Source organism: Pholcus phalangioides, unplaced genomic scaffold, assembly GCF_987345545.1.
Source record: "Pholcus phalangioides strain wild (caught in Gottingen) unplaced genomic scaffold, Ppha-v1.0 ptg000017l_1, whole genome shotgun sequence".
NCBI classification, from domain to species: domain Eukaryota; kingdom Metazoa; phylum Arthropoda; class Arachnida; order Araneae; family Pholcidae; genus Pholcus; species Pholcus phalangioides.
Genome location: NW_028301610.1, coordinates 37,009,547 through 37,024,128, shown reverse-complemented (window position 1 = coordinate 37,024,128; position 14,582 = coordinate 37,009,547). Strand labels below are relative to the sequence as shown.

General features: G+C 35.9%; 1 protein-coding gene across 1 annotated transcript in view; it reads right to left on the bottom strand.

The window, feature by feature from the left end:
* Positions 1-203: 203 nt before the first annotated feature.
* LOC149072972 (ankyrin repeat domain-containing protein 27-like) overlaps positions 204-14,582 on the bottom strand; it is a 41,014-nt gene continuing 26,635 nt past the window's right edge. Inside the window, exons 12-15 of the mRNA XM_089246605.1 lie at positions 13,287-13,353; positions 2,140-2,278; positions 1,192-1,285; positions 204-513 (exon numbers count right to left, since the gene is read on the bottom strand). Coding sequence (XP_089102731.1) covers positions 343-513; positions 1,192-1,285; positions 2,140-2,278; positions 13,287-13,353 — 471 coding nt within the window. The 3' untranslated portion in view covers positions 204-342. The remainder of the gene's footprint in view (positions 514-1,191; positions 1,286-2,139; positions 2,279-13,286; positions 13,354-14,582) is intronic.

Here is a 14,582-nt window from a genome sequence, read left to right as displayed (position 1 = left end):
AGCATACACATCCATAAGTGTGTTGAGTAAACAGTACTTTTCAGCATGCATTAATTCCTCAGAAATCCTCAGAGGAATGTTTATGAGGTGTACATGTGCAGTTATAAGTGGTAGTTTTGGATGAAATAAAAAAAACAAGCGATAAAGTGAAATTTTCAATACATGGTGTCTGTTTTGCTAGTACAATGGCATAAAACACAAAGTAAAAAAAAAAATAGTTTATTTGGCTTTTCACGAAACTCCATATAAATAAATATTTAAATCATTCAAATCAAAAATACTGAAAACTTGAATTGACAATAAAATTACTTATCAGAAAAAACATTAAGTCACGGAGTGCAACTATTTGTTGTTAGCACTCTCCCTAAGTTCTTTTGCTGATGCTTCTATCCTTTGGGTGATGCACTGAAGTTGGCGATCAACTGCACTTTGACAAGTTTCAGAAGCTGATTTAACACTTTTGTCATTCTCTTGAATCTCCACAGCAATGTTCATCAACTCTTGCAGTGTTATCTAAAATTTCAAAAACCAATGTTATCTACAAGCAACAATTTGTTTTAAAAAATGAGCATCCATCAAACATAAAATCAATTTGAATGACAATTATGACAAAAACAAAAGATAAACACAGAATAAGGACCACAGCTATGCAAGCTGAACCTACCTAAAATTTCAAAAATATCAATAACTAAGGTGAAACTAGCTATTGCATTATGAAAAGCGACGACTGGCAGACATAATGTATGTAAATGACAATATATTGTAGATCATTTCAAAATAATGTTCACAATGCGTAGTATATTATGTGTTAAAGTCTCACTCATAAAATTTCCCCTATTTTCTAACAGATTTGCATCAAGTATCATATTTCTCAAAAGGGCCATGGCAAATAGGCCAAGAAATACAGTAATTTTAATTTTGATAAATAAGTTGGTTATCAGATGCAAACCAACATCAACTTTTTATTTATTATATTAAATACAATTTTAATTTCTATATTATATTACATATTTAAACCATTTACAAGCTGTACCACGTTACATTTGACAAATTAGTGCAAAATAGCATAAATTACAGGGGCAACTACATTTGACATATCAATTTTTTAGTAGAAAGTACTTGTGCTGATATCAGAAAATAGTGTATCACAAAACAAGAGAACCTAATTGAAACCAAAATTTGTATTATTACCTCTTTTTTAACGGAGCTAGTTGATGGCTTCAGAAAAGTTGATATACCATTTCTGAGAAATTCTTTAGCAGCTTGAAATGTAACTAAACTGAAGCTATGAGGAAAAAAAAAACAAATTATGATATTTTCCATGCTTTTACAAACCGTAAAAAAAATTATGCAAATAAGTAACATTAATTTTAGAAACCTGAAATGAGATAACTTTCATTTAATTCTATATATCAAATAAGCTAAACCATCTTTAAACAAAAAAATTGTTCAAATTATATTTGTAAAAAACTATAAGCACTCACAAAATGAATAACTTTTCAATAAAATTTGTTTTTGGTAGAATACATATAAAGTAGCAGGAAAGTAAGAGAATATATGAAAAAGTTAAATTAATTAGCAAAAAAATCTCAATTAAAATAACACAATAAAGGATACAGTGAAATCAGAGCTAAACATTTCTATAAACTAGGCTGACCAAGAACTAAAGCCAGAAAGTTATCAAATATGGAAGAATAAATATTTGTTGGTCATTCTATGGAGTGAAGGAACAGTGTAGCAGATTCCAGGTCAGAGCTAATACTACTACTAAACCATACATACAGCTCTCATAAACACTCGTCAGGGGAATTCAACCAATTGGTTCATGCTGGAAAGTGAAATGTGTGTGTATATCAGTGGTCTTGATTTATGATGTCATAGTTATGCCTGTTTCATGTTCGGGAAGTGCTGCCTTCCACGTCAGAAATGAAAGTGACAAATCTCTGGATTTTCATGTTTTTGTAAGTGTTGTGTTGAAGGGCTGCCTGCTCTCTGTGGAGAGACTTTTTAGTGAGAGAATCAGCTTGCACTTGCAGCCATAAAGTTTAAAAACTACAGAAAATCAGGTTGGAGACTACTGCTTTAAAGGAAATGATATAAAACAAAAAAGAGAAAATACTGTAGATCAAAAAAGCATACCTTAATCTGTCCTTTTCAGAAAAATGCCAGCAGAAGTTTTGTACATAAAACAAATTTGATTCTAGGTTGAGAGGTCTAGCTTGAACCATGACATGAACTAGTAATGGAATCAGATCATCCGATGACAAATGAGGTACATCTAATAGTATAAAAATATATAAATAGTAGAAATGAAAAGATATAGAACCTATGCACAATATATCTTTGGAATGCAACTGATTCTTACACTATATAAATTGAGAAAAAAAAAATATATATATATATATATATAGTGAAAATTTATTGAAACATAAACTGTGTGATACATAATTTGTGTATATTGTTTGAAGCGTTCCGCCGAATAATGGTCTATGTTACATTTTTGTGAAATCAGTTTTTTTTTGACTGAATAACATTCCATATAGCTTACGTTTCATGTTCCTAAAGCAAGTTTCTGCAGAAACCCACAGATGTAGTTGCTATGCACGTTCACACAGCTGCAATTCACGCAAAAAAAAGGTGTTTCCCTTGTTGGCTATAACTATTATTGTGTTTCCTCTAAAATTTCAAAAAGCGACATTAACCATTGTTCAGCCGAATGTTTTTTAAAAAAAATGCTGAAAAAACTACAATGTACAAAATGCTGGTGCTGCAATTAAATTGTGTCCTTCCTCATTAGCATAAAATTACATGCTTGAGTTTAAATATGTACTTTACACTATGAAAAAAGCAACATAATGGTGGTTTGAGTTTGGTTTTCTTAGAAAAACACGATTCTTGAGAGTGTAATATGGTTGTGGGGTAAGAAATATGGGATGGGCAATTTTTAAGAATATCTTCTAATTATCATTAGCCAGAAAAACTGTGATTACAAATTAGAGGCAAATCAAAATCAAACATTGCCAGATGATTAACCTTTTAACAGCCAAATTTAGATTTAGATTTATTTTTGCTATATTTTCCTTTTATTTCCCTTTCTGATCCTTTAGTTTAGAGATATTAACCGAAACATTCACGAAAAAAATATTTCCTGTATGTTTTTTGGACTCATCCTTGTCCATAGAAACATTAAAAAAAACCAACTTAAAAGTAAAATTTTATTCTTCCTTAACACTTTCGGCTCTAAGCCCGAGCCTGACTCGGGATGACGTTTCTTTTCTAGGGAACTAAGCCCGAGTCTAATTCGGGCTTAACTTTTAACTCTCGTAGCTATAAAATGGCTGAATATATATGTGTTCCCAGTGTTTTTAAACATAATCTATAAATCTTCTAGTTCCAAAAAAAAAAAATAGACGGCAGCAGCCAACGAATGTAGCTTTATGAAATGATGTAGAAGTATAGTTGAAACATATTTGTCTTCCTAGGTAAGGTAGCCATGTTTTTTGTGTTTCGCGATATCTCATAGACGATTTTTAGACTTATCAGATGCCGATGATTTGGCTGAACTTAGAGATATATTAGCACACGATTTTTTGTCAGAGTTATCATATTCAGATGATCCAGAATACCAGCTCGTTTGTATAAGAGATTCAACGTCGCAGTTCTCAGATGACGACGATAGCACCGGTAAATATATTTGTTTTTTTGCTTTTGAACAATTTTGTATATATTACTTATTTTTTTCAAATGTTTTAGGGCATATATTTTACAAAATTATTATTCATTTTAAATGATGAAAAGGAGCAACAGAGCAAATCAATGGCAGAAACTGGAAAAAGATTGAGGAAAGAAACTTGAACTTATTACGAACCTTGTGCTGTTGCTCTGTGCGTAAATGTGTATTTTGAAGTGTACCATACTAAAGCAAATTTTACAAGATGATATATTTTTTTAATAAAAACTATTTTTAGTTATTTGTACAACATTTGGGTAAGTTTTTATTCAGAATTGTTTGCAATTTTATGTTGAAAAATGATGTTTTCTTATATGTAGAACTTTTTTAAAACTCTAAAACATCCTTTTTTTAATTATTTCTCATTAAATATTAATTATTAGTACCTTTAAATAATTGCTATATCATGAAAGAAGAGTTTGAAATTTTTCTAGCTTAAAAAAGCTTGATATATATATATATATATATATATATATATATATATATATATATATATATATATATATATATATCAAGCTTAAGTATTTCTAAGTATTTTTAAAAAAATCATGAAAAGCGTCAAAAACCCTCAGTCCACAGGGACAAACATAGTCGAAATAGCACAGACCCGAAAGTGTTGAAAATTGGTGATTTTAAAAAATGAACTTTATGGCATAAGGGCAGAAATTCATGAAATTTTTGTTTTCTAAATTACGCTTAGAATCTCACACCTTCGGGAAAGAAAATCAAGTGCTTTCATGAACAAAAAATGTTTTCTAATTATTGAAACTGATGTCCCCAATTTTGAACATTGGCCATCAAAAGGTAAAATGAGAGTTCTTTTATTTTTATGTCTGACATGTTATTGGAAGATGCATTTGTATTCTTAATCTTCCTTTGCAGACCCTTACCACACTTACAGCAGCTTTGCAAGAGCAATGACTTTCATTTCCTATTGAGCTAGCTTATAGTCACTTTCATCATTGACAATATCGGACATTGCTTTAGATGATGTATTGCTACTCTGGGCAATGACACTCTATATTGAAGACACTTTACCTATGCTAGCTCACACATCCAATCTATAAAATTCATACATATATATTTACTTTATTATTATTGCATTATTATCCATACTCTATTCCCAGGGTTCCGATGCTGTGCTTGACCAAAGATTTCTTGATGCTCCATGAAGAGATCGGAAAATAAATATTTTTCCCAAATGTTTCAAAAATTTACATTTATACTAGGTTAAAGCTGGGAGCCATCTTCTTTTTGAATCAATGAAAACCCAGTTCTAGATACTAATTAGTAATTGAAACGTGTGGGCATCGTGCTACTCTCAGCGTGAGGATCCCGATTAGAACCCTGTTGATGCATAGTGGTGGTCATTGCAGCTATGGTGGTTGAGTGGTTATAATGAGGGACTCACATCGTGAGGTCTTAGGTTCAAACCCTACCATTGCCACAGTGGTGGTTGCCCGAAGTTGGTTTTCAGGGGTTCCCGATTTCGAGGTGCGACTGCAAGCTGATCTCCCCATTAAAAAGTCTCGCCACAGAGAGCAACAGGCCTACAAACGGTACAAATACTCAATCATTACACTTCACTTCTGAAACATAGATGGCAGCACTGAAAAATCAGACACAACACTAGGTGCACACTCAGACTGTTAGGTATAAACACTTACACTTTCGGCTCAACTCACTAGGTTTTTTCAAGACCTTTCATTTCTGAATCTTCAAAATAAAGGATTGTGTCATTTGTGAATAAAATTAATTTATGGTTTAGCTACATTTTACATAAATCATTTATATACATAAAAAATGATGGCCCAAGGACTGATCTTTGTGGAACTCTTTTCATTAGAGTTTGGAATGTGTTTATTCCACCATTTATTTTGGCAACTTGTTGCCTGTTATAGTAATATGTTTTAAACCAGTTTAATATACAAGCTCTTATGTCTGCAGAGTACAGTTTTTGTTGAAATATCCAAATCAACATAATCAAATGTTCATTTTAAATCTAAGAATACTGTAAGGAAATGCTTGTTATTGAATCCACTGTTTAAATGATTTCTTAATTCAACGATAGCTATTTCTGTGTTTCTGTTTTTTTGAAAGCCTTATTGGTTGATTGTACAGCGGCATTGTTCACTGCAGCAGCAAACATTCCTATTACAGTCAATAGCATAATCTCCTCAGAGAAGACTGTCTGGCACTACATCTAGAAATGCAAAGGAATTTATACTACTGGTGTGATGTGGGACACAATGGTGCCAGTATGCCACACTGTGCTCCTGATTAGTTGGGCAAAGTTCAGAGGCTTCTAACTTACAAATATAAATACACCACCACAACAGGCAAAATGCCCAACAAGGTGGCTGAGGAAAAAGTTGCCCATAACAAATATGGATGTCATGTACTTCAAAAATTACAGCAACCCTAAAAAAAAGGCAATTACAAAATCTAGAAACAGTATATATGCATGATAAAATATTATACAATGCCCATAAACAATACTTATGGTTGTCTTATTCTGAATATGGATAGATTCTCGATATACCCCAACATGTTTATTGTATTTCTTTTTAAACGTGTCAATTGTGTTGCAACTTACTACCTACGGGGTAAGCTATTCCATTTATTAAGAACCCTATTAGAGAAAAACTCCCTGCGACATTATAACCTGGAATTATCCCTTACCAATCGATACTGATATTCCCTGGTAAAAGCAGTCAATTCACGGTGTAACAATAATTCATGGTCCATCCTATCCATCCTGTTAAATTTTTGAACACTTCAATCATGTCTCCCCAACACCTACGTTCATCCAATGTGAACATATTAAAAAAAAAAAAAAGTCTCTCTTCATAACTCAAGCCCTGTGGGCCAATAAGAACACACGCAGCCCTTCTCTGCACCCCTTCAACCAAGTCTATGTCCCTCTGTAGGTATGGTCTCCAAAACCTTACAGCATACTCCAGTCCAGGACCAACTAAGCCTTGGAAAAGTGGAAAAATGACTTTAGGAGAATGCGAAGATACCTTTTTGAAAATAAAATAAGCATTCTATTCAGTTTTTTTAACTACTGCTGCTGAACAATGTTCAGAAAACCTGAGCCACTCATCAATGAGAATTTAAAAATCAGTGGCCCTAGTTGCAGCTGGGATAGTGACATCATTCAACTCGTAACAGAAATGTAGGTTGCTAGAACTGAAATGAGCGACCATGCACTTGTCAGTGCTAAACATCATGCTCCACTCATTTGCCCATGCTGCAGTCTTGTTCAGGTTTGTCTGAGGCAACTCCCTATCGCTTTGATTCCCGACTACCCCCATTAGCTTCACATCATCTGCGAATTTGCTGGTAATCCCATCGATACCCTGATCGAGTTTATTGATAAAAAGTGAAAAAGTATGGGGCAAAGGACACTTCCTTCAGGAACTCCACTTGTGATGCCTGTCCAACCAGAGAATTCCTCGTTCACCATAACTCGTTGTGACCTACCTCTTAACCATGATTCTATTCAATTCAGCAAGTTACCCCCAATCGTGTGTAAACGCTTCAAGAGTTTACCATGGTGGACACGATCGAACACCTTCTGGAAATCAAGGTAAACAACATCTACATTTTTTCCCTTACCCAAAGCTTTCGTCACGTCAACATAGAAGCAAAGGTGGTTAGTCACACGTGACTTCCCGTTCCTGAACCCATGCTGATTATCTGACAATACATTATATTCTCATCTATCCACTTTACCTACTGCCTTTTGATAATAATTTCTGAAATTTTTGAGAGGGAGCTCATCAAACTCACTGGATGATAATTGGGCACAACTTCTCTGCTACCCTTTTTAAATATTGGAACAACATTAGCAAGTTTCCAATCCCTTGGGACGATACCCTCAGCAACACTACTCCTGTATATCTGTGCGACTGGCCCCAACAATTCATTAGCACATTTCCTGAAGACCCTGGGATAGATATCATCTGGTCCTGGTGCTTTGCTTGAACATACATTTCTTAAAAGATTTAGGACCTCCACGTCTTCTACTTGAATATCGTTGAGGGTTTTATTACTCCATGCAACACCCGTATATCGAATATCATTATCTCCATTAAAAACCGACGCGAAAAAGTCATTGAAAGCACTACACATGCCTACATTGCTCTCTAACCTAGAGCCTCCTATCGAGAGGGGGCCAACAGTCCCCTTACATCCATTATTGATGTATCGAAAAAATAATTTTGTGTCAGAGCCAATGTTATCTGCCAACCTAGATTCAACTTCCTTTTGGCTATCCCTTATCGCTTTCTTCAACACTCTTCTTTTATCAGTAAACAATGATAGGTCACCTCGTCCACTTTGGTACTCTATCCGTGAACCATAGAAGGGCATGATGTACAAACACGCTTTTTTCGAACAAAGGGTATGGCATCGTGCAAAACAGAGGACAGCTTCATACTAAATTCTTCCCACTGACTTACCACCCCGACTGATTGCAACCGGTCTTTGATGTTTCGAGAGGAAGGTTAGCAGAAGTTTTCAAAGTTAGTTCTCCAAAAACAAGGAACCAGTCTTTTGTTTTATCAACCTTACCCGAAGAAAAGTTATAGTAAAAACTGACGACACAATGATCACTGGAAAAAAAACTTGTCCCCCCCACCAAAACATGTTCAACAAAATCCTCGGAACTAGTGAGAACTAAATCCAAAATAGCAGTACCCTTCATGGCTTCTGATACACGCTGGTTCAAAAAATTATCAAGCACCAACTTAAGAAAGTTCTTCCAATCAATACTCGGGTAGTTGAAATCCCCTAATATGACAACCCTCTTATGCTTGCACATGTAGGAAATTTCATCACGAAGTTTGACGATATAATTTGAATCCCTATTTGGCCGATCGTAACAAACCTCTACAATAAGTTTATGATGTCTTTTGTTTTCAAGCTCAACCCATATAGTTTCAATATCACTTCTCTTCAGGTCACACTCTCTGGCCTTCAAACATTTCACGTATATCAACACTCCACACCCTTTCCCATCAGATCTATTTCTCAAAAAAGTATTTTATCCTGAGATTTGTAAGAAAGATTCATCCCCATCATTTGCACAAGATTCTATAATGGTTATAAGATCTAGGCCAGCAGTTCTCAACCAGTGCTTCATGTACATTCCCCAGGGGCGCCGCTGCCACTCGAGGGAAATAAAAAAAGTAAATTGTAAAAAAAAACTAATTATAAATATTTTTAAATAAAAAAAATAAATCAGTAACTTTGATGAATAAATAAAAATAGGCCATTAGAGCTTGTCATAGAAATTATATACCAGAAAGGGCTCTGCGAGTCAAAAAGGTTGAGAACCGCTGATCTAGGACTTCCATAGCTATTATAGTTTCTAAAAAATCTTTCTTATTACCCTAGCTCCTGGCATTTATTAGCACACATTTTAATTTGCCCTGTGATTTTGTGTCAATCGAGAAGCCATCCAACATTGCTAATCTTCCCCACCCCCCCCCCCCCCCCCAGGAAGACAACAGCACTAGAAACCCTGAAAATCACTAAACACTCGGTTCCCCAGTTCCCTAACCATAGAATGGCAGACGATTAAACCCCATCACTATCCCTCTCTAACTCATCCACGACCACCCACTGACACTCTAAACCAGCGGTTATCAACCAGTGCTCCTTGTGCACTCTCCAGGGGCTCCGTGGCCGCTTGAAGGAAATTTTTTAAAAAAAAAATGTAAAAAAATAATTGTAAATCAGTAACTTTGATGAATAATTAAAAAATTGGCCTATGGGGCTCCGCCATAGAATTTTTTTTACTTGAAAGGGTTCCGCAAGTCAAAAAAGGTTGAGAACCGCTGCTGTAAACTGTCGTTGTTCGTGGAAATTGCTTCTTCATTGACAGGTGGCTCGACGAGAGGTGGCTCCATTATAACCGGGCCCTCTAAAGACCCAACTCTATCCTGTAATGCTTCGACCTTGAGTCCCAACCTTTCCCTATCCAAACACCCCTTACACTTGAAACTATGAAATACTATCCCCCCCCCCTAGTTCAGGGAAACCTCCCGTCACAAGCTTGACACAACACTAGTTGAGGTCGAGGCATACTAACACTATTGCAGAAAACTAGATACTAACACTTAAAAAAATGAAATGAGAAACGTTAGCAGGAAATTAAAATAACATAAACATCATTACAATGTAAAATATACATAAAAGATGTACGAAAAATTTAAGTAAAATAAAATGCTCAACACTATATTACAAAGAAGAAATATATATACATATAAAGAATACAACACACCCCTAAAAAGTATTAAGATACAAAGTACAATTTATACTTTTTGTATTAGCTAACTATCTATGTCACTAAAGGGGTGCAGTAGCTCAGGTCGATAAGATACTCGCCTGAAGTACCAAAGGATGTTTAGAGGTGTCGTGAGTTCAATACCCGGTTCATCCTTGTCAGAAAACTTTCCTGACACAGGGGTACAACAGAAACAGCGACATGACTGCAGATAAAATTTGCTACTACCGGGAGTCCCTATCGAGGGGTTAGCGCACCAACCTCTCAATGAGTATAAAAAAACAAGCCTGCCGTTGGGAATCTGCAATAAATTGTAGGTCCTGGTCTAATTAGCCCTCGTGTGCAGAAAATGGTCGTGGTAAAACAAAAATGATCAAATGACAAAGACTAAAACAAATGAAAAAATAAAAAATTACTGAAAATACCCGGGAAAAGGGTATACACTGTTCGCTAACACTGATGCCAAAAAAACCCCCCACGAAATTATATCAGAGAGGCGGGAAACAAAGATACAGGTATTCCTTTCTATACAAGCATGGAAAATCCACAAATCCAAAGATCATGATAGTTTTGTTATTTTTAAATAAATAAATAAATAACGTGTTCACCACGTATTCCCAAGAGATCTTTACGATCTGTCCAGGGAATTTGTGTGTTAGTAGACATCCATGCCCGAACCGGGATTCGAACCCAGACCTGCACAGTCAGAAGCTAGCTCCCTAACCACTGGACTGCCAGGCGGCGATTTATCAATATTCAACGAATATTGATAAAATATACGTCGAATATCAATATTCGACAAATATTGATAAAGACGACGAAATAAAAGAAGACGAAAATCAAATATTTTTTTGATTTTGGTCTTCTGAAAACTGGGGGTGCTATATCTTACTTTAGTGATGTCATATTGAGTGATGAAGATGGGTGTAATTATAATCAAGACTTATCAGATTTGTTTCAATCTATGTCAGAGGATTCACTTAAATTTGAGGATTTAGAGCAAATATTTACTGCAATTTTGTGTGATTGTCCTGTTTTGTATCAATTAAAATAGAAAAAAGTTTTACTTTAAAAAGTAGTACTTGTAACGTATCGGGATCCGATCCCTCTACGTTAATGGTGATCTTGTCGTTATGTGGGAAATTCCTTCTTATTTTAGACCCCAGGGACCTCTCAGTTACCAGAAACCACCCGAGGACCCGCTGGCAAACCGGTAAGGGCCAGAATGTTCGTTTAGTTCGGCAGTCGACGGGTGGGGTCTTTCGGCTGTCGAAGGAGAACGGGCCAGAGGTCGGGCTACTGATGTCCCACATAAATTAATTTCCCTCATGACGACGATGTCGCTATTTTCGTGGAGGGGTTTGGTCCAGAATATGTATAGTTTGGGCGAGGCTTAAGGGTTTGCCCGGTTAAATATTTTTATTTTTTATTAAAGAACCTCTCGGGGGAGTTGTTACAAGTCTCGTTGTACGGAAAATATAGTGTTGTACTCACTTGTTTTCGGCGGGGGGCTGCAGACCTCCGTCGGAATATTTCATTACTTATTGTCTTGTTGGTATTGTTTACATAATCAGGAGAGTCTGATCAGCTCTCTGGATTGTGTTATGTTGCCAGATTCCAATGTAATAATTCAATTGTAATGTTTATAATATAGTGACGCATGAATATGTAAATCCGATATTTTTGTTGAGGCAAAAAGGCCTTGCGAGGACATGTGGTCCCAAATTTCTTGTGAAATAGGAGTATAAATTCCTCCCTCTTTGTCTCTCACATTGCATTCATCCTTTGTTTGTTCTTTTCAACTGAAGCCCTCTAGTAGGACGGTTCACCGTCTTGCTACCGTATCCATTGGCCTTAGGCTGGGAAACTAAGCTGATAATTAGTTAAAATGCAATAATTTACAGTGTTTGAATCTGTTTCCCGGCAGGTCCAGAATCGAAAAAATTAATTAATCTTCACAGTCAAAATTCTTCATTGCTGATCAAGGTGGTCCGGCCCTCAACCAAGAGGCCCCCTGGAACTGATCAAGGTGGTCCGGCCCTCAACCGAGAGGCCCCCTGGAACTGATCAAGGTGGTCCGGCCCTCAACCGAGAGGCCCCCTGGAACTGATCAAGGTGGTCCGGCCCTCAACCGAGAGGCCCCCTGGAACTGATCAAGGTGGTCCGGCCCTCAACCGAGAGGCCCCCTGGAGCTGATCAAGGTGGTCCGGCCCTCAACTGAGAGGCCTCCTGGTACTAATCGAAATGATCCGGCTCTCAACCGAGAGACCTTCACTGATACTTCCGGGGAAAAGCTACGTCGAAGTGACTAACAACATCGGATATCCGATCAGCATAAAAGTTTGACTGTTGATGATCATCAATTGGTGAGCCAGTATCTTTCTGTTAATGTTAAATAGAGGGCTCCATGTTGTACTAATCTATTGTTAAAATTGACTAACTTTATATTGAATTTAATAAATAATATTTCATGCGAAGGTTTATTTGCAATCATTTTCCACTTGTCGTTTGCCATCTTATTACTAGATATTTCGAACCGGGCAAGCAACTCCCATAAGGGACGTTGCAGAACCAGGATTCGAACCCAGACCTGCACAGTCAGAAGCTAGCTCCCTAACCACTGGACTGCCAGGCGGCGATTTATCAATATTCAACGAATATTGATAAAATATACGTCGAATATCAATATTCGACGAATATTGATAAAGACGACGAAATAAAAGAAGATGAATATTGATAAAGACGACGAAATAAAAGAAGACGAAAATCAAATATTTTTTTGATTTTGGTCTTCTGAAAACTGGGGGTGCTATATCTTACTTTAGTGATGTCATATTGAGTGATGAAGATGGGTGTAATTATAATCAAGACTTATCAGATTTGTTTCAATCTATGTCAGAGGATTCACTTAAATTTGAGGATTTAGAGCAAATATTTACTGCAATTTTGTGTGATTGTCCTGTTTTGTATCAATTAAAATAGAAAAAAGTTTGCAATGTTTTCCTTCACACATTATGTTCATGAACTAGGACATTCATGTATTGAATCTGCAGATTGTAAAAGAAATCTCATCAGTGGATGGGAAAATAATTTGCACGTGCAGATTAACAGCCATGATGAATCGCAGGAAAACTGCAGTATCTTACACTTATTTTCCTCAATTTAAAAAACTTTATAGTTATAAATTATTCGGAAATTATTTTTTTAAGCCATACAAGTTCTTTTAATACATAAAGAAAAACATTCAAAGAACATAATTACCATTGCTTAGCTGCACAGCAGAATAAGTTTCTTTTAATGATTTTTCAATATCTTCATTTAAAAGTTCCTGCAAAAAATGTAATTTAAAAACACATTTACAGCTAAGAACACAAGAAAGGTGTTTTTGTATTTTTCCTCCATTTCTTTAGAAAAAGTAATTATGACACTCAATACAAGCTTACATGCCACCAGAAACAGAAAAAAAAATTTGCATGAGCAGATTTATATATATATAAAATTTTATTCACAGTGAAACCTCCAAACAATGACCACCAATGAGTAGTGAAATGAGAAGTTAAAAAAGTGATGAGAATCGTCCCAGGTCCCTGCGATGGAGCCCTGTCAGCAATATCCTTGTGGGGCCATGGGCAGTGTTTTCAACTAGTGATTATACGAAGACCCCCAGGTTAAACAGCAAAGCAATCAAGGACCTCCTGAGCTATGCTGAGACTGCTTACTATATTATTCACTATAATTTCCGCTTTGTTCTTTTTTGAAGTATATCTAGCATACCCCTTAGCAGAATGGTTTTTAAACTTTTGTGACCAGCAGCTTCCTTGCCCTACTCATGGTTTATCTGCGGTGCCCCAGAGTTTAATAGATACTGTGCGTTCATAAAAGATCCACTTTAAAGCATAAACAATCACACACATACACATTGCCAGCTCACCGCGATACACTTGACACTTTGGTGATGCTCACTTTGAGAAACACTGCCTTAGCAACTGGTGGGGGCGAGGTTACAGATCCACCCCCCATCTTGAAAACCACTGACTTATACAAAGGCCACAACAGACAAAATGCCCAACGAAGTGGCTGAAAAAAGATGCCCACAAAAAATACGGATGTCAAATGTATATCTAAACTTCACCAAAAATACAGTAACCCCACAAGAGCAATAAAAAACCAATAATTTGATAAAATATAAATGTACTACCCATAAAAAATTATGGTTGTTTCATCCAAGTATGGATTCCCGATTTATCCCAATATGTTTATTCTATTTCTTTTTAAATGTGTCAACTGTGTTAGAATTCATGACTCCTGGAGGTATGATATTCCATTTATTCACAACTATTAGAAAAGAACTCCACTCCCTGTGACACACCACAAATTGGAGTCTTGTCGCTTACCAATTGATATTGGTGTCTCCTTTATCAAAGCAATTCATTGATGGTATATTAATAATTTAATAAACCTTTTATAACTCATGATTAGCTCACTTCTTTTTAATATAAATTCCTTTAATAACTCATGATCCATTTTATCGATCCCGTTGAAAATTTTAATCACTTC